At 35.4% G+C, this 24,807-nt stretch overlaps 2 protein-coding genes across 4 annotated transcripts; one reads left to right on the top strand and one right to left on the bottom strand.

Annotated features, from left to right (window-relative positions):
* The first annotated feature begins 1,330 nt into the window (after positions 1-1,330).
* On the top strand, positions 1,331-15,221 carry Lap1 (leucine rich repeat containing protein 7 lap1). Of its 3 annotated transcripts, none has more exons than XM_018502991.1 (10): positions 1,331-1,408; positions 2,090-2,260; positions 2,679-2,814; positions 3,074-3,363; positions 3,887-4,598; positions 5,113-5,303; positions 5,868-6,339; positions 7,780-8,621; positions 9,031-9,102; positions 9,191-9,367. In XM_018502991.1, exons 2-10 carry the CDS (start codon positions 2,105-2,107, stop codon positions 9,365-9,367), a joined length of 3,048 nt encoding a protein of 1,015 aa, XP_018358493.1. In that variant the 5' UTR covers positions 1,331-1,408; positions 2,090-2,104. The 3 variants fall into 3 exon arrangements, with proteins under 3 accessions (XP_018358493.1, XP_018358491.1, XP_018358492.1); XM_018502989.1 differs by lacking the exon at positions 1,331-1,408 and adding an exon at positions 15,143-15,221 and having other exon boundaries at positions 2,105-2,260; positions 9,191-9,369; XM_018502990.1 differs by lacking the exon at positions 1,331-1,408 and having other exon boundaries at positions 2,105-2,260; positions 9,031-9,119; positions 9,191-9,256.
* On the bottom strand, positions 15,166-23,875 carry Dbct (Dihydrolipoamide branched chain transacylase E2). Its single transcript, XM_018502992.1, has 5 exons — positions 23,769-23,875; positions 20,531-20,655; positions 19,648-20,194; positions 16,942-17,337; positions 15,166-16,281 (listed from the first exon to the last, which is right to left on the bottom strand). The coding sequence occupies exons 1-5, from the start codon at positions 23,811-23,813 to the stop codon at positions 16,045-16,047; spliced, it is 1,350 nt and encodes a 449-aa protein (XP_018358494.1). The 5' UTR covers positions 23,814-23,875; the 3' UTR covers positions 15,166-16,044.
* Between the last annotated feature and the right edge of the window lie 932 nt (positions 23,876-24,807).

Raw genomic sequence — 24,807 nt, 5'->3', positions numbered from 1 at the left:
TGGTAGTATGTCGACCAGGCCACTAGGAGCGTGGCGATCGTTTCTTGTTGCCATCTTTTAATACAGGACTTGCGCTTCTCCTGTATATGTTCTGTGCTTTCTTCCTTAAAGATAATTTCACAGCTGTGAGGTACTTTAATTTATTGAATAACGAGATTATACCGGCAATCCGAAATATTTCTGGTATAGCGTTTGACAATGTCTGGTTTCCAGCATTTCTCTCTTTTGCTGGATTCACACTGCATCCGATTTGCGTTGTACGACGCTCTGCAACCAATCAGAAAACAGGATTCCGATGGACTTTGCTTCGTATCATCGGAATTCTGTTTTCTGATTGGTTGAAGAGCGTCGTACGACGAAAATCGGTTTTTCCAGCATTTCGCGTCGTGTTCATACGAAATACAAACGATTTGAAATAATAATTTTTACAACCGGAGGTTTTGTCCGGTCAAGTACATACGAATCGACGCGAAGCGTGACGCGCTCAGTGGAAACGTACCGTAAAAAGTTCAACTAAAAAGAACAGGCCTAAATAGATATTCGGGTGTTGAAGGATGCCGAGTACAAAAAGTGCAAGTAATTCGAACATACCTGTTGTACATACGTCAGTCATTAGCCATTTGAGCCATTTCTAGCCTCTTCCACCGCGCGTTCCCCTACCTCTGTCCCTCACGTAATCCTTTGCCCTTCGTAATCGGCCTCGACTCGGCGTCGATCATTGGAGTATTCGGATTGTTATCTCGCGCGGTGCTTGACCGCTCTTGCGGTAGCTTACGGAGTTCGGTAGGATTCACGTGAGAGGTGTGACAGTATCGTTATCCCATCGGCATTTGCGTCTCGGAAGACACGGATTCCCGCGGTCGGCGTGTACGGCGCCGTACGTCGTGCAACAATGAGGAGGGAGTGAGATATGCGCGTGAGAAGATCGACGGCGTTGACGAGGACGACGGCGGCGGTGACGAGGAGGAGGAGAAGGACGACAACGACGGCGACGACGACGACGACGACAGCGGCGAAGCACCGACGTATCATCTCTTGACGTTCCTCGCGCCGGCGTCTCACGTTCGCATCACAACGCCAGACTTTCACAGCGATCACTGCGGATCACACGCTCGCTCGCACAGCGAGCCCAGGACGAACCAGGTCGGCCAGGCCATCCAGGCCACCGTTTACAACGGCGATGCCGATACCCGCGGGCGACGCGATGATTCACGGCCGCAGCCCGCGGCGTAGCGGCGGTGCAACGCGGTGATACGGCGATCGGCGACCGGAGATCGCGGCGGCGGCGGCGGCTCGGCGCCCCCGTGGATCATCGTCGTCGTCGTCGACGGCGGCGACGACGTTCTCGCGAGCGGTGGGATCTGTCCTACCTTGGATCGCGGCCGGATCGTTCCTGAGACCACCGCAGGTATAATGGTTCTTCCTGGTGCTTCTCACAGTGCTCTCCGTTTGGGAATGTGAATTTATTTGTTGTGATTAATATAATGGACATACAAAAAAAGTGTGATTTATGATAAAGGTTATTTAAATAACTATTATTAATGTAAATATTTAATATTTTTAATAAATATTTAAGTAATTATAATTATATATAATTTGTTTGACAATCCGATTAGTATCTGATAATTCAATCAATTTGAATATCAAGTAAATTATTATTAAATAATCACTTATTTAATTAGGTATGACTGAACAATTATTATTACTAATTTGAATACTAAATAAGTTATAATTAAATAATAATTTATTATGAATAATGATGAGTGAAATTGAAAAATTAGATTGAAAAATTTTAAAAAGATTTAATATATAATTAAACAAAGAAGTTTATTGGATGACAAGTTAAATGACTTTCTATGAAAATAGAGAGATATGTGTGGAATGTCAATTTAAATTTTTAATTCTTCAAAAACAATATTATGATGTCGAATTTGTATTGGAGTTTTATTAAAGTTTTATATGATTTGTGCTTGTAATATATTAAAAGTTGAACTAAACTATATAAATTAACTAAAATGGTTTATTATAATTAAGAAATATGTGAATTATTAGAATTACAATTAATATCATGTGTGACTATCGTTTCTAGTTTTACACACATGAAATGGGTAGCTCTTGGTGGCAGTGCGCCGCGTGTCTGAGAGCTCAGGAAGAAGACGTCTGCGAGCTACAGCTGAATCATTGTAATCTCTACGATGTACCACCCGATGTGTTCATTTACGAAAGAACGTTGGAAAAATTGTATCTCGACGCCAATAGAGTGAGTGCCGCGTTCATCTTCTCAGAGCCAATCTCCTGCCGATTGTATCATACAATTAACTGCTTGCTATGTACACTACAGCTCAGATAATTCTCATTGACAATGTCTCATTGATAACTGTTGAATGCATGTTCCTTTTTATTCTGATAAGTGAGACTCAACTGAGTTTTTACCTACAGTCTGTATGAATTCAAGACCATATATTTTACTGAATCTTATTAACTCCCTTTAAACATGAGGTTTATAAACCTGTGTTGTTATGCAAGAACTTTGTCGCCAAAGTAAGAAAGTAGAGACATTACTATCTGAGCATAAAGCACTCATATAACTGTAGACTCAATATTACTTGTGTGAAAATGAAAAGCAATTATTATGATAATACACTCAACATTTCTTATTTTTTTTCGTTCTTCCTCAGATAAGAGATCTTCCCAGACCGCTATTTCAGTGCCACGAATTGAGAGTACTGTCGCTTAGCGATAATGAAATCACTATGTTGCCACCTGCCATAGCATCATTGATTAACCTGGAATACTTAGACCTCAGCAAGAACAGTAAATACGTCCTTAATTTTTGTCGCATACGAAATGTAGGCTGCTTTTCTTTTAGGAGACACAAGTGTCTTGGCATCTTTGTTATTCGTCAAATTTCAAGAAGCATAAAACGACATTTGTATCGATATGACTCCTAAAAGGAGAGCAGCTGTATTCTACAAGCTTTATAGTATAATTTTATTGATCGACATGATTTTTTTATGATCGATGTAGATTAACTGTACTTATATTTTTTATTGTACATGTACTTCTATTGCAGGTATAAAGGAGTTACCAGACAGCATAAAGGAGTGCAAAAGTCTCCGCTCAATAGATATCAGTGTCAATCCCTTCGAACGTTTCCCGGACGCTATAACACATATCGTCGGCTTGCGCGAGCTCTACATAAATGACGCGTACATAGAATACTTGCCGGCTAACTTCGGACGACTGTCAGCCTTGAGGACGCTCGAGCTGCGGGAGAACAACATGATGACGTTGCCTAAGAGTATGAGCCGTCTGGTGAATTTGCAGAGGCTCGATATTGGCAACAATGACTTCACGGAACTAGTAAGAACGCATCTTTCGTTAAGTCATAACCATTTTTTAATTTACTCATGTTTTTAAACGAATGTCATTTACATAATGTCTCAAAATCGTTTGATGTCTTAGAAAGGACATTTGTGGCTACTTTATGACTATTAATACTGTTGTATATATGTATTCGGAAAGCTCTGAAGGATATTCAACAAACAGACTAAAAAACGAGCAAAGCATGTAAATTATACGTTTAAAAATAACATACTTATTTCAATATAAACGTCAAGTTTAATGAATTTAATCGTTAAATTTAATCAAATTTATTGTATTTTTTCTAAAACATACCATCTATTTTATTTGTTTTTTGGTCCGTTTATTAATACTTTTATTGATATTCATGTTTCTTTTCTGCCAAAATTAATAGAGAAAATTCATAGCAGTTATATTCAGTCCATCAATTTTACATGGACTTCAGTGCAGAAATTTTAATTTCAATTTTAGTATGTTTAGAGAGTTATATACGTGTTATGTATGTTTATATTATTGTTTTTAGCCTGAAGTTGTTGGAGATCTCATCAATCTCACGGAACTATGGATCGACGGTAACGACATCAGGCGTGTCCCAGCAAATGTCGAGCAGCTCTACCGCTTAAACCACTTCGACTGCACGATGAACGCGATACACGCGCTCCCGATGGAAATACGCGGCTGGCGCGACATCGGGATCATGAATCTGTCCTCGAACGAGATGTATGAGCTGCCCGACACGTTATGCTACCTGCGCACAATCGTCACCCTCAAGATCGACGACAATCAATTGAACGCACTGCCGAACGACATCGGCCAGATGTCGAGCTTAGAGGAGCTTATAATCACTAAGAACTTTATCGAGTACTTGCCGTCTTCGATCGGCTTGCTACGCAAGCTGCACTGTCTCAACGCGGACAATAATTATCTGCGCGCGTTACCTGCCGAGATTGGCAGCTGCACGTCGTTGTCTCTGCTCTCTTTGAGATCGAACAATCTGACGCGGGTGCCGCCCGAATTGGGCCATTTGTCCTCGCTGCGAGTGCTCAATCTCGTCAACAACTGCATCAAGTTTCTTCCAGTCTCCATGTTGAATCTCAGTAACCTGAAAGCATTGTGGCTGAGTGACAATCAGAGCCAGCCATTAGTGCCGTTACAGCAGGAGTTCAATTGCGAGGAGGACATGATGGTGTTGAGCTGCTTTATGCTGCCACAGAAACCGCGGCAAGACTTAGAGCGTGAGTGCCTATTATTTCCGTTTTTTTTTTTAAATATAGTTTTGTATATAGTTTTGTTTAATTTATTGGTGCTTCAGTTTCAATTAATCTCTCTTTACAAATCTCACTTATCACAAATAATAGTTTGGAATAATCTTCACTAACTTACGGAACAATATTTGCATTTCTTCCTTTTACATAGCTTTATATATTCTTTAATATTTCTTTGTTTATATCTAAACTAATAAAAACAGCTTCTTGCTTGTCTCAGTTTACACTATTGCAAATAAAAAACACGCTTTATCAGGCTTATGCACATCTTCAATTAACAATAAAAATGCGAAATTTATTCACGCTGCTAGTAGAAGAGGGACAGGAAGAAGAGGAATGAAATGGTAAGATATTAAGAAAATGACATGGAATAGTACCTCCGTTAAAAAACATCGCGCACATTCGTCAACATTTTACTCTAGATATATTTCCTTTTTGCATTAATCGCATCTTCGTGTAGTAATATTCATAATTTCAATTTTAGAAATGGCACAAACCGCAGGACCGATTTCGAGTTCAATCATCGGAAACGGCAAGAGAATATGTTTCGCTGCTGAGGTAGATTCCGAAGTCCCCAGGCAACTTCATCGAGCACCGACCCCTTACCCCAAGGAGCTACGCAATCTCGCTAGGCACGCTCGTAATCTGCATCATCAGTCCATTCATGATCAAAGAGTAAGTACTTGTTGCTCTTTTACATAACTTTTTTTTATAATACAGTTGTTTTGCCACAAACACATTTATGATATATGATATTCTTTATGTAGTATTCATATGATATGTGATATTTCGTACAATATTCATATGATATTCATACGATACATGATATTTTATGTGATATATGATATTTTTCATTGTATAATTAATTAGAATATCTCAAAATCCTTATGTTTAAGTTAGCCGCATGAATTTAAAATAAAAAGGCGACTTTTAATTAAAAAAAAAAAATTTAGACCTGACTTTAAAATAATCTTCTTAAAGTCAACGAGGTCACCATCTTCTTTATTCTTATGGCGAATTCGATTGGAAGAACTAATGCGCACTGGTGCATATTAAAGCCATTGTACACTGATTTAATTTGAGTATAAGAGTGAAATGCAAATATTTCGAATTATAAAATATATATTTTACCTAATAGCACAATAAAATGTATTGAGTATTTCAGGATTTAATTGATTTTTATGTTTAAACATATCTTTACGTTATTTATACGTTACTAATAAATCATGTTTTCGACAGAACGTACCTTTGTCTACAACCTCTGTCGATCGTCACACGGCGAAGAACTATAGCAAGAACAACAGACCGGTCGATCCTGGAGCGGCGGAGCACTCGGTATCCGAGGAATCGTCCGACGAGGCAAATAAGACCGTACTAGCGAAGGAAAAGAGCCCGGACATCCGGGAGGCCAAGTACATCCGCAATCCCACGTCCGATTACGTCACGAAAGCGCCTACGGTGGCCGATTACGTCAACTCCACATGGAAACCGGACGAGTATTCCAAGGCGAATACGGCGAAGATAGTAGAATCCGAGAAGTTCATTGAGCCCTATAGAACAACGATGTCCGTCGACGCTACGGACGGCAAATACGGCGAGCAGACGCGGGTAGCTGTTGCGCCGAAATGTGACGTACCACCAGCTCCGCCACCATATCACATTGCAGCAGCGTTCTCCAAGAAGGCCGCTCTTTTCCAGCAGTTTAATAACCGTACGTTATCGTTACTTCTTAAAACCAACGAATTAAAAATTGTATGACATTGAAAAGAAATTTTATTGACAAAATCGTAGATAAATGGAATTTATTATAGTTCTAAGCGAGCCCTCTAATATAAAATAAAGAAAAGAAACAAAGAAAAATAACAAACAATATAAGAACAATACATAAAATACAATACAATAAACAAAATAATATGACACGAGATAAGAAAAGGACCCCGCACAAAATCATTTGGCCCTCGGTGAAATTGGCTGAAATTTTAGTATATTATAATTCTTGATTCACTGATCAAAAATGTCCATAGGCACAAAGCTTGAAAATGACTAGTTTTTTTGTTATAGCCGTTTAAAGTTTTATTTTATTAATGCCTCAAAAGCAAGTTTCTGTAATAAATCAAGAGATTTTAGATAACAATATGCCATCCACTCTCACCACCCTCACTCCCAACCCCACTCCCACCCCCACTCCATCTCCTGTTCCCATATACATACGTCCGCGCGCGCATTTTTACTATGTACTTAGATTTTGCTAGATTTTTACGATTTCTCTTACGCGTATCATTTGAAATGTGTGAGTCCATTTATCTTTCATGTGCGAAGTACTTGATTATCACGACCCGAATTTTTATTTCATGTTTGTTTCGGCATGTGAAGCTCCATGTACAAAAAAATATCGGGTGCTCCCTAAAGCGCGATAGCAACATAGGATAGAAAATTCTTTTCCTCTTCGCTTTGTTTACATTCATATTCACGAAAATCAAGTAACCCAAAGGAATGAAACGCCTGTCATGGAACGTCCACGTTGTTCATTCCGAATAATTCCGAGAACAGACGAAAAACTAAAATCATAAATGTATCATTGATGCATACACGAACACACACGTGCGCGCGCGCGCGTGCACACACATACAAAACTTCGATTTTTATGCACCTTTTTCATATAAAAATGATCTCTTGATTTATTATAGAAACCTAATTTTGGGGCATTAGTAAAATAAAATTTCAAATGGCTACAACAAAAAAACTAGTCATTTTCGGGATTTGTGCCTATGGACACAATACACTTTTGATCAGTGAATCAAGAACTATAACGTACTAAAATTTCAGCCAATTTCACCGAGGGCCAAAATCCTATGATTTTGTGCGGGGTCCTTTAAAAGAATAAAGTATCAGTAAAATCGTATAGGTGAAAAAAACAATGTAAGTGGATCCATCTGTATGGTGAAAAAAAGAAGTATTGCTTTACTTCTATAGGATGATTTCACGCAAATGATGTGATAGAAACACTTTGCAGGAGTATATTTTTGTGCAAATATTTCTTTTATTCACATATTTTTATCAATATGCTGCTTGCGAGCAATTGTTCTGTTTTTAGGCTTAAGTTTAAAGAAAAAAAAATGAAAATTTAACGTTAATCTTCACCTTTTTTCAGCGATCGAAGCAGATACGCATTTGGCTCCACCTTCGTTACCTTTCAACTCGCTCTTAAATTCGGTCGGACCATTACCGGATGTAACAAAACAGAAAAACTTGGATATGAACGCGGAATCGGCGAAAGCTGAAGAATGCGCGTCCGTGTCATCGAGCGACCGGGCAAATCTCGTCAATTCGAACGACAAGCCAATGGATAACGAGCGGATGAGTTCTCTTGATCAGATTAGTGTGGACCAGAATTGTACACCAATCTCTGATCCCGACGCCGATTCCGAACTGAGCGATCGTGCCCTCAGGCCGAGTAAAATTCCTGTTCTGAAGACGAAACACACGGAGAACTCGGGTAACGATGCAAGCTCGAGTAGGAGTGTCTCCAGAGAGGATTATGACGCGAGTAGAACATTGAACGTGTATTCCGGTATCCCCACGTCGCCGGTAACGGGGAAGAAGTCCCGCAGTCCGTTATCGGCAGCAGTGAAGCCACTCGATCGATCGAAGAAGCTGACGAACGGGAACGTTTCAAGCAATAGTCCATGCGATAATGTCAATGTCCCCACTGACGCGTCGACGAACATTGATCGGACGAACGCTCCCGTTCAAACAAACAAGAATGTCATCGACGCATCGAGCGTCTCTTCTCCCGCTACCGTTATCGCTAAGAGCGAAAACAACTCGGACCGAGACATGTCGAACCATACGAACGGCAAGTCTCAAGGCGACACGAACTTCAACACCGAGAACTTCAAGGAGCACACGAATCCTGCATCAAACGAGACGCCAAGCTCGGAGAGGAAGCCGAAATTCAAGTGGATGTTTGGCCCTCACAAAAACGCGAATGTGGTAGGTAGTCTGGTTTGCGAGAAATATGGAAAATGGAGTCCCATGCAGCATAAACAATATAACAATATTGCAAATATTGCAATGTTGCTACAATGTTGCTCCAATGCTTTGTTCTGAATAGAGTATACTGAAAAATGCGGTGATTTTTATAGAAATAATTTTTGGATAGCATACTGCAGAAGAACGCCATAAAAATATATATATGTAGGAAATAAAAATAGAAAAGTAGAATTTTAATAAATTTAAGTACTTGAAGAAGATTAAAGATTAATTTGGAAATTATACTTGTGCTAAAAATAAGGAAATTTTTATAACTTTCTATAAATTTGTCTATTAAAAATAATTCAAGTTGTACTAGTTATGGATATATAATGACTTTTCTAATTTTGATACCTACGTTATTTTGCAGCTGCCTGTTCAAGTGAAGAAGAATCCAGGTCTCGGTTTCAGTATAGCTGGTGGGGTAGCGGGTGCAGAGACCGTACGTGTGTTACTCATGTAATTTACACATTGAATTTTGTTCACGTATTAAGAGATACGTGAAAGAATACATGATCTTTTTGTCGCAGGGAATAATCGTGACGAAGGTGAATCCCGATGGGCCAGCACAGGGTACTCTTCGACCGGGAGACAAGATTCTGGAGGTAGACGGTATCGACTTTACCAAGTCGGATCACAATAACGCTGTCGCAGTTCTTCGTGCCACCGGTGCTGTTGTATCTATGATGATAAGTCGCCATCAATGATTGTAAGTTATTTCGGAGAAACAAAAAAAGGGGAAGAAAACTTTTTCTAATTCTTTTAGATCGCGTACGATCGCTTTACACACTTCAGACTGAATACATTTTATATATATAGCTCTATGATACACATATACATATATATATTTAAATATATTCTTTAATCAAATCTGTAAATCGATAGGTAAACGCGTCACTTTCGCGAAAAAACGAGAGAGACAGATAGAGCAGTCTGTGTGAATATCGCCGAAATTACTCGCGCTGTTGTGAATCCGCGACGATATTTGCGTGGATAGACAAAAACGGGATACCCCATACACACGTGCATCTATATATTTGTGTTGAGTAAGATTGTGTGTAAAACAAACTAGGATATACATATTATAAATTTGTTTTGCGATTAATACGGCGCGATAAAGTGATCGATCCTCCCTCGTGAGAATAATAATGAAGTATATGTTATTTTTCAAACAATCTTATCTACGAGCGGATCCATCCCGCTTGCTTATGTAGCTCCTCCACGAGTAACTACGACTAGAACAATAATGTCTTTCCTGAAAGCTCTCTAATTCCGAGACACGCACATCTGCGCGCGCGTGTGGACGATGATGTTGGTAGACTAGTTGATTTACATATATCTATATCTATATGCGTTCTCCTCGATGGGAGTGCCGACAATGTGCCAGAAAACAAAGTACTATTTATTATCCATATACATAACATATTGAGAAAAAAGATATATATACTATACATATATAAATATATACATATATTATATATAAACAAATTTATTTGTAGACAAGCCAGACAAGGCTCCCACGGATTCCAGGGCGGTGTAAATAAGTCTCTCGATTGTTCCCGCGTGTTGAGATATTTGTTAGACATTTTTCCACGGGATATTTCGACAAGAACTTCGCCTTCGAATTCATAACTTAGATTTCTTTCTTAACACTGAAATATAAACACGATTTTTTTAATTATGAAAACGAGCTATCAATTTTATAAAATAGATAAAAAAATGTTATCCTTTTTTTTAATTTGAGGATCTTATTTAATAAAATTTTAAATTAGGAATCAAAATGTAACGGAAATTCTAGTTTTAAAGTTTATATTTAAACTTAAAATTAGAATAAATTAACAATATAAATAACGGAAAAGGTACGTAAGAATTGATTATAAAGTTCGCACAAATAACAAGTTAAAAAAGTTAAGAAATAGAGACTATTGAATTTAAATTTAAATTTTAAAATTACACAAATATTTAGAAGCACATTTTTATATGAAACATTGACATTTTAATTTTTAATTAAATATCTTTATTCTTTAAATGCTAAAATACAGAAATTATGAAGTCAAGAGAGTGGACTGCGATCAAAGTTTTGCTAAGGGAAAGTCGGCTTACAAAACTTTTTGGAGAATTTGTGGGTGAAGTTCTTCGAAAATGTTACACGGAACATCCTGTACTCTTATTGGGAGATATCTATAATGTCGTGCTATATTTTGTAATTTGTTGTAATCAAATAATTTCTAACGTGATCCGGTCGTGCATTGCGATCTTGATTAGTTGTTGACTATAGTAGTTGTTATTGCGTATGGCAAAGCTATAAATTCTATAATTCGATCAAGGAATGCTATGAAAAAAACGAGTATAGAACTGTTGCGAGTTGAGTGGAACTTGGAATGTTCAGTCGAATGTTCGATTACGAACGAAATGCTCGTCGCTTTTCGGGGTGACAGTTCGAACGATATCTGTTTTAGATAATCGAACATTCAGGGTTACTGATAATAATTAAAAGCACCTCGCTCTATGGGATCCTTGTCACATTCTTGTCTGGTGTAGGGGAGAAAAGAAAATATTCTTCTATGTGCCGTACTTATATCAATAATGTTTATACTCGTCAGTGTCGATGTCAGTCTTCGGATGTTCAACAATTGTGGCGTATTATCCACTACGGATCTCTCTTCCTCTCTCGCATTTACGCCCTTTTTCAGATTTATCCCGTATTGCGAGAGATTGCTGTTCGATTGTTAATTAATCCTTAAACAGTGGCGCGCACTTTCGTGACATTAACAAAAAATATGACTAATCTTCCAGCTATCATGTTGAAGATCATAGTCTATTTTTTTCCGAAGTATTCTCAATTAGTTCTGAACTGGTGCAATAAGTTAAACAAACTATACCTGTCTCACTTTAACTTATTGCACCAGTATGCACCAGTTCAGACTTGGGATGGAAAAAGAACACACTCCCTGTAAAAGAATATCTTTTTTTTTTAACATGTTATTAATGAAAAGGAACAAATATTTGATTAATAGAATTTGATTAATGAGTAAATTAATTGGATAATATATATGACGTTTATAAATTGTGAGAGTTGTGTCTTTATTAGATATGTATACGCTGGTTGTTATTTTATATATATATATATACGAATACATGTTAATTTTATAAAAGTTTCACACCTATTCGCGCCAGTGCTCAAGGATGTCAAATGAATGTGTACGTGTACCGTTACTTTTTTATCATTAATGTTCTTAGACTGTCAAGACCACGAAACGCCTTTCGGAACCAACGCGATTAATTTGGCGGTTACTCGCGTTTCTTCCATTGATATCCCGTTGAAGGAGCAAACTTGTACCTTTCGTAGAAAATGTCCACTGCGACGATTGTTAGTCGAGCGTGATATCGCCAATCAACGGGCGAGATAAGACGTTTTTCTACGTCATGTCGATAGAAGAAAAGTGATAAGAGGAAAAATCGCGGTGAAGAGGATGACAAGAAGAGTGTAGGACTGAAAAATGGTAGCACAAATAAAAATCGTTATTCGGTTATATGTATATGTATGTTGCGTTTATATATATTGAGCGTATTGTTATAATCTAAACCGGTGTGAATGCAAGACTATGTACGTCCCGGGGGTTTCGCATCTTTCCTCTATTAAAGATTTCTTCCACAAGTTTTTGGAATATCGCTTTTATTTTTAGGTAAACACAAATGACTCTCTGTTTATCAATCTCTAGTTAATATAATTTATTTTTTTAATATTATTAACGTCAAGCCATTTAATATGGTTAAGAAGAATGAGGATGTCTATTTTTATTGCGAATTCAAAAAATCCTGTCGATCGAGAATGTCAAGATCGGAATGTTAGACGACAGAGGAAAGATATCGTGGGTTTCTGGGACTGAGTGTTAGGTAATTAATTGTTGTTACTAAGTTAGTGTCTGTCTATTTGTATCTTCATTCGTCGGTGTTATGTATATTATAAGATTTTACGGTAAGTTCACGTAAGCCGTGTACCGATCAAAGAAGCCGTTTCGTATTTCGATTTCTGCGTCGGGAGTTAGTAGGATTATTCATACCTAGTCAAACCCGATAGCAAACGTTAGTGTTCTTCGCCTACTCATATCGACAATTTCATCTTTTGCGTTGCATCTTACGTCTATCAGTGTCGTTAACGATAGCCTGAACTTCTAATCAATCTGATTTATCGAAGGCTCTTCGCGAATCTCTTCCTTCTTCTTACTTATAGGTTCTCGCTCGATTAGTTCCACACAGCATTAGCTCGTTGCTCTTTTCATTCTGTTGCTGTATTTAATTCCGTAGAAACGCGAAGGAATATACTTGGATTGATCAAAACATTCGTCCGTCTCCTCGATCTATTTCTATTCTAAAAAGAGACAAGGACGAGCGTTTTTTTGATCAACCTAAGAATCGTACTAGAATGTTTTAGAGGGGCGGGATAAGGTACGTGTTGGCTGACGGAGAAATTTCCACTTTCATGGACCACAAACACATATATGTACTCTTTTCTACTACTCTAAACTAAACAGACTGACTACCTTTTGGATACCTGTTACATGTTTAACGGCGTTTCCGACCGGGACGTGGTTTTAATAATCGCCTCCGCGAGCGATTGATACAGATAAGTTTCATAAAAATTGGTTGAAACCGCGTTTGTGAATTCGATCTCTGATGAGAATATTTTCCGAAGCTTTATGTTAATTATCTCGCGGTAATATGTCGAACAAACATGGATCTCGCACGGAAACGCCATAAGCGACGCTCGCTATCGTTATTGATCGGAGTGAATTGCGAATCTAAGATTGAACGCGTGACTGAAGCTCCGAGTTGTACCCATGAGTGTATATACAATAAGCGACTAATTGTATGCGTATGTAAGCAAACGTTGAGAAAGCAATCAAGTGGTCGTACCATTTTACTTGCGATATATTTTGTGTTTTTAATTCTTTACTTACTTTTATCGTGTCGAACGAATTTCTGAGCGAATCGAACTCGGGTTTTTTTGTGCCAGAGTTTTTATTCTTTTTTTTTTCCGATAATTCAGCGATCAATGCGTTATTAAGTATTATGTTTCGCGACGTCCGCGTTTATCCAAAGAACGATTTGTCTCTGAACGGTACAACCACTTCGTTAGCGTACGTTAATTATGGTTGTCACATATGAATAATTTATAGTTTGTAACGGTGATCGATGTACAAACAGATACTCACGTTCTACTGCGCGGACGTCTTCTGATATACAATTACTATTGCATTTTGAATATGTTAGTGGAAGATATCTGACCTTTAACGAGAAGTCCTAGTTGGTTGTGCAGCAATAAATAAATTAATATTTACGTATAAAGTGTGTGAACAAGTCTGTAGCGTTTCACGCATATCTCCACTAATTCTGCATTAAGAAACGATGCAGATGTTTCGATTGTTTCATAAAAACATGCATGGAAAAAAATGATGTGTTAACAGCATTAGTTATAATAGTAGTCTAATTGAAAATAATTTTGCTAATTCAATGACGGTATTTCTGAAACCAATAGTATTTTATTAAACAGCATATTGTGTTGTTTTATTAAGACTGTTATTAAATTAATAATATTTTCATTTAGACTGCTGCTAAAACATTTTTTTGTGAAAAAATTTTTTTTTTGTTGAATTGGTTGCATATATTACTTTACATTTCATTGTAAAAGGTCCATTTTTTAAACGCTTTTTCAAGGTCTAATAATAATTTTATTGTATCCAACAAAATTGGTCAAGATAGATGGATATGATATAAAGACAAAAATGTACACATTACATGCGAAAGGTAAGGCATTAACAAGATTGATGTTATGATACTTTTTGAAAAATGTAGAGTAGAGCAAAACATGGCGAACTCAAAAAATATGAAACAGATATATTACAAAATATAAAACATATTAATCATATTGATATGTAAAGGAACATAATTCTCTTTCGCAAAGATAGTTTTCATAAGATAATGATTTTTAGTGTGGTAGATTCGTAGAAACATAACAACTTGAAAAATCTTTGGAACTTAAAGTTACATAATTTTAAAGCTGAACATTATAATTTGCGATACAAATTTTAAACCTATACATATATATATATATATATAGGATCTATCTATCGATCGCTAAATTTACATAAAAAATTAGGTTTCAACGTACTTACAATTTTTATGTACAAAGCCAACAATACATTTTTTCTTTTTATTTTACCATGATTATCTTTGATGGATTCACCTATGTATATTAAAACGAGATTATGAAGAAAGAAAGATGACAAAAGTGTTAATAATTGATTTTTGTCTCAGTTATGTAAGTAACGAAAATAAAAATTAACTGCATTATTAATACAATCAATGTATCAAAACTTGGAGATAACTTCCTTGAAGAAAATATACGTGAAAGTCTTAAAAGTCTTCCAACGAGTTATCCATCAGAAAGCAACTTCATCTTTACTATGAATTTCTTGCAGAGTATACCGCACTTCGTCTACAGTGATGAATGCAACGTGTGTGTGGACCAAGTGATGTACTACCAAAACGACATGAAGGATTCCTTGATGGAACGGGGCATCTCTCTAACTCTTATACCGTTCTTCATAAAAGTAGCCTCGCGAGCGTTGGAATAGTACCCCCAATTAAACGCTTGGCTCGACAAGAAAAGCTAACAACTGCAAGCTCTGAACAACCATAATATCGGCATCGTCATAAATTCCGGATGGCTTAGTAGTTTCAAACATCAAGAATATGCTGAATCTCGAATGCGACCGTGCAGAACAGGCTTCAGGAGTATGACAGGTCATCGATACCGATCTGAGCAACACGACCTTTACGTTGTCCAATATAGACGTGGTAAGTGCAGACACATGAAAAGACAAATTATCAATGTAAATTACGAATTAGTATAAACTGTTTACGGAAATTTGCGTTAAACTTGTAAATCACCGATTCTGAAATTGGATACTCAATTTTGTATAAATAGTATGTATTCTGACTCATTTTAGATTGGGAGCACAAATAAATGTAACTTATAACTAGACGAGTTGTCTTATGGAACTTATGAACCATTAGATATTCAAAAAGGGTCGATTATTGCATTCATATTATGTTAATATTTTAAGGGATATGTCCGGCACTTGAAAGTATTTCTCGTCCTGCACCGAAACTTGATGAGAAAGCGACTCTGACATCAAATAGTTTATTACTTTATACTTTTACGTTTTTGTTTCGGTTATACAAGTAATTAATATAAAAATCACAACATTATATTAACACTTTCGACATAATCTTCATAATCTCGTTTTAATAATACGTAGAAAAGTTCGTCCAATCTAAGGACTGGATTCTTAGTGTATATAAATATTTATAGACGGCTTCAAGGGCAGATCAGCAGATGCATTGGATTCTCCACATAATACTTCCACAGATTGGAGAATCTGGCCACCGTTACGCCGTCAACGATGCGATGATCCGCGGACCAACTGATCGGCATTATGTTGGCTGGAATCACATTCCCCTCATCGTCGAATCGCGGCAACTTTCGCGCCTTCCCAAATGCACCTATTATCACCTGCGGTGATACGATAACCGGCTTCGTATACGTTCCACCAATCTAGAAGTCGACACAAAGAACACAGTACTTCAGTGGAAATAAATATTTAGATGAAGAAAAAAGAAAATAGGAAGAAGAATGCCAAGATTGAACGGACACTCGAAAAGTAAAATCATATACATTATATACATATATAGATCTATATATACAGCGTGTTTGATAATTAATGAAAAATCTTTTGCATAGGGGCAAAATGGACTAAAAGAAAAGTCCTTTGCCATTTTACAATTTTTGTAATAGTTAACAAGATATTAATTACTAAAAATTGTCGAAAATTAGTCTTCAATAATTTTACTACCAGCTTTACATAAAACCTGCAAGAGACAAAAATTGGTTACTATATTCTCATAGAGCTCTAAGAATTTTTTCAGAATTTTTTATCAACTTTTTAGTATTGTATTTTCTTATTTTTGTTAAAGTTAAAAAGTTAAGAATCTAAAATGTAACTAAATAAAGTTAAAATTAATTAACTTTTTAGCTTTTTAATTTGCATTACCCAACCTTATGAATTTATGAGGAATCACACTTTAAAATTTTTTAGCATACTTAGGACACACTCTATATATATATATATATATATATATATATATAGATAGATACAAATTTATATGATTTGTATTTCACTGATCATAATTTGTCTTTTGGTGCGTCCACACTTACCATGCCTATATTGGACAACGTAAACGTCGTGTAGCTCGCATCAGCATACAATATCGATGCTTTACTGCCGCACTCCTGAAGTCTATTCAGTTCTTGCGCGATTGCGAAAACACTGAGGTTCTGCACATTCTTGATGTTCGGCACTACTAGGCCGTCCGGAGTGTCCATGGCGATGCCGATATTATGATTGTCCAAGAGCTGCAGCTGTTGGGCCTCTTCGTCGAGCCAAGCGTTTAATCGAGGATACTGCTCCAACGCTCGCGAGGCTGCTTTTATGAAGAATGGCATAAGAGTTAGAGAGATGCCTCGTTCTATCAAGGAGTCTTTCATATTATTTCGGCAGCGCATCACTTCGTCCACATTGCACTCATCGCTGTAGACGAAGTGTGGTATTGTCTGTGAAAAATTCATGGTAAAGATAAAGTTGTTTTCTGATGGATAACTTGTTGGGAAACTTTTGAGGCTTCCACGGTATTTTCTTCAAGAAAGTTATGCGGTTTATTGATTATTTCCGTCTTTTGATACATCCTTAAATGTCAACATTTCGTGAATTTATTTCATCAGGATATAAGAATACTAATACTGACAAAGAGAGAATACAGTGGATTTGATATGAATGTTAATCTCCTTCATACGAAATCTTTTCATACATTAAAAAGTACTATTTAAGACCTATTCAACAAAATACTCGGACACGACATAAGTTATCTTCGATATAAGATTCACCAATTTAGAGGTCAAAACCCGTAATAAGTTCTCTGTCATTTGTGTATCGTTTTTTCCTCCCTCTTCTTCTAGTTCGCCCTGTGGATATGTTTTCTTCTTGGGAGCCATTTCTATGTGTTCTTTACACTTCTCTGAAGAATTCTCTCTTTATATACTGTTCAGATATAAAAGAAGGAAGGGAAAAGAACGGTTGCAGAGACTGTGATAAAATCGATTATTGTCGGTCAATCAAGTTTTAAAAACCAAGAGGATGTTTTTCATATGTCACTTATGTTATAGCTATTGTCTCTGTTTAAATTATCGAGATGTTTCTATATTTCTCTGTATTTTCTTGAAAAATATGAAGTGGTGATAGCTATTGTGATTGTTTGATCAAGCAGTATTTGACGTTTTAATATTATGTTAGAATAATGCTCATTATTGTGGTATGCTTTAATTTAACATTACTGTGCTTTTATCCATAGATTTTCTCTTTTTCCCAATATTAGTGTTGCCAATTTAGTATTTGGAGGTTTTTTTTTATACTGGAAGAGAGATTTTTTTGGGGGTACAAAAAGTTTAAGAGAATTTCAAGATGAGACTTTTGGAGAACAAAATAAGTACAAAAAAAAACTTAAATTGCATCTAAAAGATATTGAGAAAATCACAATATAAGGAATAACTTTCAAACAGACTTGGTAACAGTGCCCAATATACGTTTTTTTTTTTTTTTTTTTTTTTTTTTTTTTTTTTTTTTTTTTAAGTAAGGTATATTCCTGCCAAGCTGAGTGGAGATCTTTGGTCTTTACAGTTCCTCATTTGTCTTATCTTTTTTGCAGGCTTGAAGACGATTCAGATGTTGTGCTTATTTAATTGATTCTGCCAATACAATTCCTTCTACACGTGAGACCAGGAAAGATTCTCTTGTCTGCCTTATCGTGTGATGGCTTTGTGTCGGAATTTGTTGCCTTGTTTGTAAGTCTATTGATTGTTATTTTATATTTTTTAAACTCGTAATTATTATATTTTTTGTCGTATTCATTTTGTTTTAAATGGTTAAATTTTGTCTATAGGTGTTGTTCGTCTGACATGATGCTTTATTATGTATAGACTGCTGACTATTTTTATGTTGGGTGGTATGATTCAGCATGTAAGTGATTATTTATGTCCTTTTGTTGTGTCCGTTTTATTGTTAGGCTTGTTTCAAATGGTTAAGTTTTGTCTGTAGATATTTCGTCTAATATGCTGTATATACAAGTGAGTTTATTACCGATTGGTTTTGTGCTGGATGGTGATGTGACTCAATATATAGATGTTGACCACAATAGCCGCCACAAACGACCATCTCATATTTTCTAAGGAAAAGACAGATTCTCTAGGGAAACATCCCGATAATGTAAACAGAGACAAAGGCTGTAAATGAAAGACCATTCTTCGGTTTTCGGAAATTGATTCGACCGAAAGCTTTCATCACAGTCTCAGCGACTTTCCCTTCCTCCTCCTCCCTTCTTATATTTCAAGAGCGTATAAAAAGGAGCCGCCCCAGAAAAGCGACTCAGTATCAAGTTGCTTCTTTTCCTGATGAAATGAATTGTAATTCACAAAATGTTAGCACTTACCGATATATCAAGGCACGAAGATAACTCATAAACGGCGTAATTCGTTATTGTACTACGTATACAAAAAAGAAGGAAGTTCATTAAAAGATAGGAATTGCAGGTATAATTAAATTTTTTAAATCGTAAAGTTGTATACTAGAAAATTTTTGAAAGATTGAAAATGGGAGGGAAAGAAATTCAAATAGTATTATAAAAAAAAATCATTGAATATTAATACAGAAGTAATAAAATTAATGCTAAATATTAAAGTAAATAGAATATAAAATACTGATTAAATTAAATTAAATTAAAGTCTAAAAAATTAAGCTCTAAAAAAATTATATTTACTAGTTAAACTGTATTCTAAGATTGCAGCTATTTCTTCACCTTCTCGAAAACTCACCAAAGATTTTGTCATAGTTTTCCACATATGTTTCGTGTATCCTTTAAGACCGACCGTTCTTCCCGTCATGTTCGATGGAACATTCACCTTAACTCTCGGATCCGCGGAAATTTGCTGCAGATGTGCCAGTATGTCTTCCTTGAGCACTCTTCCATCCTTGCCAGTCGCTTTTACATCCGTCAGCTTTATGTTATTCTCTTTGGCTATCCTCCTCACTGCTGGGGTTGACAATATCTTCTCTTCTTTCAAGGTGATGTTCTCCGATTCCACCTTATCTGATTTTCTCTCGCTTTTTTCTGAATTGTCAATCGTTTGATTGTCTGTGCTCTTTGCGGTCTTGCCTACATCGTCTCTCACGGCATCTGTTGAGTCGTCTTCTATCTCAAAATCCAACAATGTTGATCCAACCAACGCGACGTCGTCAACCTTGTAGTGCAGAGTCTTGATAAGGCCATCATAGCGACTCGTGATTGTCACCGAGGCTTTATCGCTCTGCACCTCACAGATGTCATCGAACTGCTTCACCTGGTCTCCCGGTTTCACGAACCTGAGAAGTTTCACCGAATTTAGTATGGAGACGAAAATATTTTGGATGATTAAAAAATGCCAATTTTACTGAGTTGTTAAAAAAGTTTTGAACCACTCTTTAAAAAACAATTATTACCCAGTCGATACAAATTGAAAGTATGAGTTATTGTTATTTTCAATTAATTGTGTCGACTGCGTAATAATTGTTTTTTAAAGGATATGATTCAAAAGCTGAAATTTAACTTCAAGGATTCCGCGCATTTAAAGCCGGATAAACGTTGCATCTTTTAATATATACTATATTTATCGTGAGAGGAAATATTCTGCCGCAGATCGTACCAGACTTTTCACGTACCATTCTTTCACTGTGACGTCTCGAATTCCCTCGCCGATGTCCGACAATTTGAAGGGTACTACTTTTTTGGCAAAGAAGAACGAGCTGACAGACAAAAGTCGTATTGGATCGCGCGATCGCTCAGCCTACGCAAACAAAAGTTTCGTCAACGGTAAAAGTTTTATCAACAATAAAAGCAATAAAAACAATCACGTCGTTGATAGTGATGGATTAATGCATAGGCAAACAAGGCACTTGCCTAGGACGGCAGTTTTTGAAGAAAATTTTCACATAGTTGAAATAAATTTTTAATTTGTTAATCTACGTTTTTGTGCACAAGTTACACCGAGCATATTTTATCAGAAACGATATTTTAAATGTACAGTTAAAAATGTATTATGTTTATATTACTTATTAAGGATTATGTTTTTACAAGCTAAAGCGAGAATATAATTCGGTTTTTTTATCCATTTGCCCTTTTATCAAATTTATAAATTAATGAAGTCATCTGGGGGTGGCTAAACGTTGGTATCTAGGAGCGACAAAATGCTTAATCCGTCACTGGTCGTTAACTATAGAGGGATAATAGTGAGATACATACAGTATCTGACAAGAAGTACATTAAATTAAACTAAAGAAAAATACGAGATGTTAAAAATGTTAAAGAAAATCTTGCGAAATAGCATGACAAAATAGAGTAGATCACAGTAAAGGTGAAGAATAGAAATAACAATTATATAATTAATTGAAGTATATACTCTAACCGATTAGAATGGGATAAACAGTGCTCCGGTTTTAATAGTTTTGAAGGCAGTTTGCTGCTGTATTTACAGTAATGTACTTTCACTTTCATTCTGTTGATTTATTGCTTTATCGGTTTCTGTTGACTTATTGCTTTACAAGCTGTTCCTTTGTTACATTTCTTTAGCCTAGGAATAATCACCTGGGATTTTTGTATCTCTGCACCGAGAAAATGGAGCCCATCAATAGTTTCCTTTATTGATTGAGAATCAATACTTATTTTTTTTATTTTTCTTTACTTTTTTTTAGAAAATACTAAGTAAATCTATATATATATGTGTGTGTGTAATGTTCTTAAATACTAATAAATTGTAGAACAATCAACAATATACAGTTGTAGTTAATAATAGTGATTTTTTATTGAGTGTAAAAAATATTGCAGCGATCGTTTACGCAAAAAACTGGGTCACTATTCGATTCCCGGGTTAACGATTCTCGACTTTTCCCTCAATTAAGAAAAAAATATTCTATCCAATTTTCTCGATGTAGAAAAAAAATTTATTGATACAGCAAACACTTAAATTTATATAAATTAAATATGTAGCAAATTTAGATGTTTATATAAATTAAATATGTAATAAATTTCTCGTTAGCAATTTTAGTTATTATATAGATGGCAAAAATATTTGTTGAGAAAACTGATTTTATTTGCTGAAAATGTACAGCTTCGTTAGTATTGTAAATTATTCCGTTACAATATATAACAAAACTTCCATTTCTTCATTTTCTAGTCTCCAATAATGTTTATTTTCATACAGACCATACGTTTTATCAGCAACGTGATTTTATTGTAAAATATATTTGCTATGGATACGTTGTTTGCTTTATAAAATAAACAAACTGTTTGCTTTAACAAGTCGACGCAGTGTTTCTGTGAACAAATTTACTCGGAAAAATTTTTCTATTTTGCTAGCAAAACGAATTTCTCTATAACCTCAAACAATTCATTATTATAACGTTCCAAATTTAATGAAAATTAATCACGCAAAAATCAGTTTTGTCCGTGAGTTACATAATCATTTCGGATCATTTTTGCTTATGATTTTATAGCAGCACGAGTTAACTAATAATTTAATAATTGCAATTAATAAATTATTAGTGGATTATTATGGTTATAATTTCCCTCACTCAACAGTATAAATAATGCAATGCACATGTGTTGTACCTACATAATAATTACTTAATGTACTTAGTGTGTCCGACAAATATGCCCAAAATTCGAATAAATGAATAATATAAATAATATGAATATGAATATAAATACATTTTTTTTATATTTATTGAGAAACGAATAAATACTTTTCGTTCGATTTGAATGAATATTTTTGTGAATATAATTATGAATACCTATTTTTGATTTCGCATTCTGCATTATCTGTTTTTACTTTGTCAGCATAAAATAACGGAAATTTGTAAATATAGTGAAATCGGTAGAGGAATAATATTCAGACTTTAAACTTTACAAGTTCTTTTTTTTAATTACATAAAGTTATTCATATGTTTCCATTAGATTCAATTTTTCAATTAATTATGTTCGAGAAAACGACATTCGTGTAGGAAGAAAAAGAATAATGTGCGCGTAATGGAACCATTCATTATCATAATTATATTTTTTTCCCGGTCCAACTAAAAAATACAGGTTTTACAAAAAGAAAATTTAACAATATATTATTATTTGATCGCTTAGAATTATCAAAGAGTTGGTTATAGTTAAAAGGCAATTGCTTATTGGCGCTTTCTTTTTTAATTTACATTTCGAATATTCGTAAAACAATCCTAATATTTTTGTGAATAAATATTTTTGAATACCCATAATTTTGAAGGAACATACAAACACAACGTGAAAAATTTTAATAAATACAATTTATAGCTCATTTCAAAAAATTCTTGTACTTATCGGGCACATTAATTAGTCAATAATTGCACTGTTACATTTGTATTACTATGAGCGAGAAATTATAATGACGTAATGCTACTGTTAATAGAGAGTTTGTATTAATATTTTTATTCATTATTCTCATGACAACATCATGCAAACGTCACTTTCAAAACGTGACCACTTGCAGCGTCAGTGTCAAAGTTCAACCCGGCGCGCGGCCTGTTGATAACAGCGATCGACACGTGTCGCGTTCTAATAATATAATGAAGCGACATCCCAAGGAACACACAAAAGTCAACAAGAAATCAAAATAATATTATTTTGATTCTTAACGTCAACAAACAGTAAAATATGATAACTAAAAGTCATCATTTTGACCTTCAAGACGTCAAAATAAAATCCTTTTGACTTTCTTTCGACTTGAAGTGTGTTCCTTGTGTCGAGAGACTGAAAATCAGCTGTATATTTAATACAGAAGCAATCTATTAAAGTTTAACGAAGAAGAAGAAGAAGAAGAACTCTATCACATTCAGCAACTGTCACACTTTTGTAATTTTATAATATTTTTATAATACCTACCAATCGCGCGACTGTCAGCAATCGCCAGGAAAGAGAAAAAGCCATCAGCTGATCCGTCCGATCGAGAAGAAATATAAAGTAATAGTGAGAATGTGGAGAATTCCGGAATACAATTCAGATCGCGAAAGTTCGGAAATACTCGTGTTGCCGAACGACAGACAGTCGTTATCATGACTCACGTCACGATACAAGTGAGGTCGAAGGAGCGTGTTTGTTCATATTTATGAGTGAAGCGAAGCGGAACACAAGCTGTTCCGAGTTGACAAAATGTAACGTACGATCGACGCTCAAAGAGTTTACGCGCGATCATGAATGAATGTCGTTCGAAGTATCGATCGAGCATTTAGAAAGTGCTACAAATTATAATTAAAAATTGGGGAGGGCTCCGATCGCACACATCGCATATTGCACACATGTATCGCCGATTGGCCAATTTAAAAATAAAATAATCTCATTGGCAAAACAGTAAAAAATTACTAGGCACCAGTTGATATGAGTGGTGTGTACAATCAGAACTGTAGGCAAACGGGATCCTCCCTAAAAATTGATATACAATTAAAAAATTAATATATAATTTAACAGGAATAGAAAGTAAAGTAACGCTGTTACTCTTATCGTTATTTTTTATAATGCTAATTTGATAATAACATTGTAATTTTATGACAGTAATGATAACTAAAAGTTAAGTTGGGAAAAAGTCATTGTTTAAAATTAAACTTGTTACCATCATGCGTCGTTTATTGAAAAAAATCTCATTAATTCCGAAATATAATAAAAATAATAAGCCTTGAGTCTTAAAAAATTAACTAGAGTATTCTTCTCAAATTCGACTATGATTGATGAAGTTTAAAGTTTACTCCCAGTGAGTAATGACAATAAAATCGATGTCGAGTCGACATCGATCTGATGATTTTGATGTCGAATCGATATCGATTCCATTATCATTTCTCACTATATCTATTGTGTTTCGAGTAGCCAAGTGGTATGAATTATATTGGACTTATTTTATTTTAGATTGTTATTTTTTAATTAATTACTG

The sequence above is a fragment of the Trachymyrmex cornetzi genome, unplaced genomic scaffold (genome assembly GCF_001594075.2).
Source record: "Trachymyrmex cornetzi isolate Tcor2-1 unplaced genomic scaffold, Tcor1.1 scaffold153, whole genome shotgun sequence".
NCBI lineage: Eukaryota > Metazoa > Arthropoda > Insecta > Hymenoptera > Formicidae > Trachymyrmex > Trachymyrmex cornetzi.
Note: the sequence above shows the minus strand (reverse complement) of the source record. Positions and strands in the feature narration are given on the sequence as shown.

Coding starts and splice junctions, on each gene's coding strand:
- Lap1 (XM_018502989.1), top strand. CDS start 2,105: ATGGGTAGCTCTTGGTGGCAGTGCGCCGCGTGTCTGAGAGCTCAGGAA. Junction 6,340..7,779: donor TTTCCAGCAGTTTAATAACC/GTACGTTATCGT, acceptor ACCTTTTTTCAG/CGATCGAAGCAGATACGCAT. Junction 8,622..9,030: donor CTCACAAAAACGCGAATGTG/GTAGGTAGTCTG, acceptor GTTATTTTGCAG/CTGCCTGTTCAAGTGAAGAA.
- Dbct (XM_018502992.1), bottom strand. CDS start 23,813: ATGGCTTTTTCTCTTTCCTGGCGATTGCTGACAGTCGCGCGATTG. Junction 17,338..19,647: donor AAACTATGACAAAATCTTTG/GTGAGTTTTCGA, acceptor AATTTTTCACAG/ACAATACCACACTTCGTCTA. Junction 16,282..16,941: donor CGTTGTCCAATATAGGCATG/GTAAGTGTGGAC, acceptor GTCGACTTCTAG/ATTGGTGGAACGTATACGAA.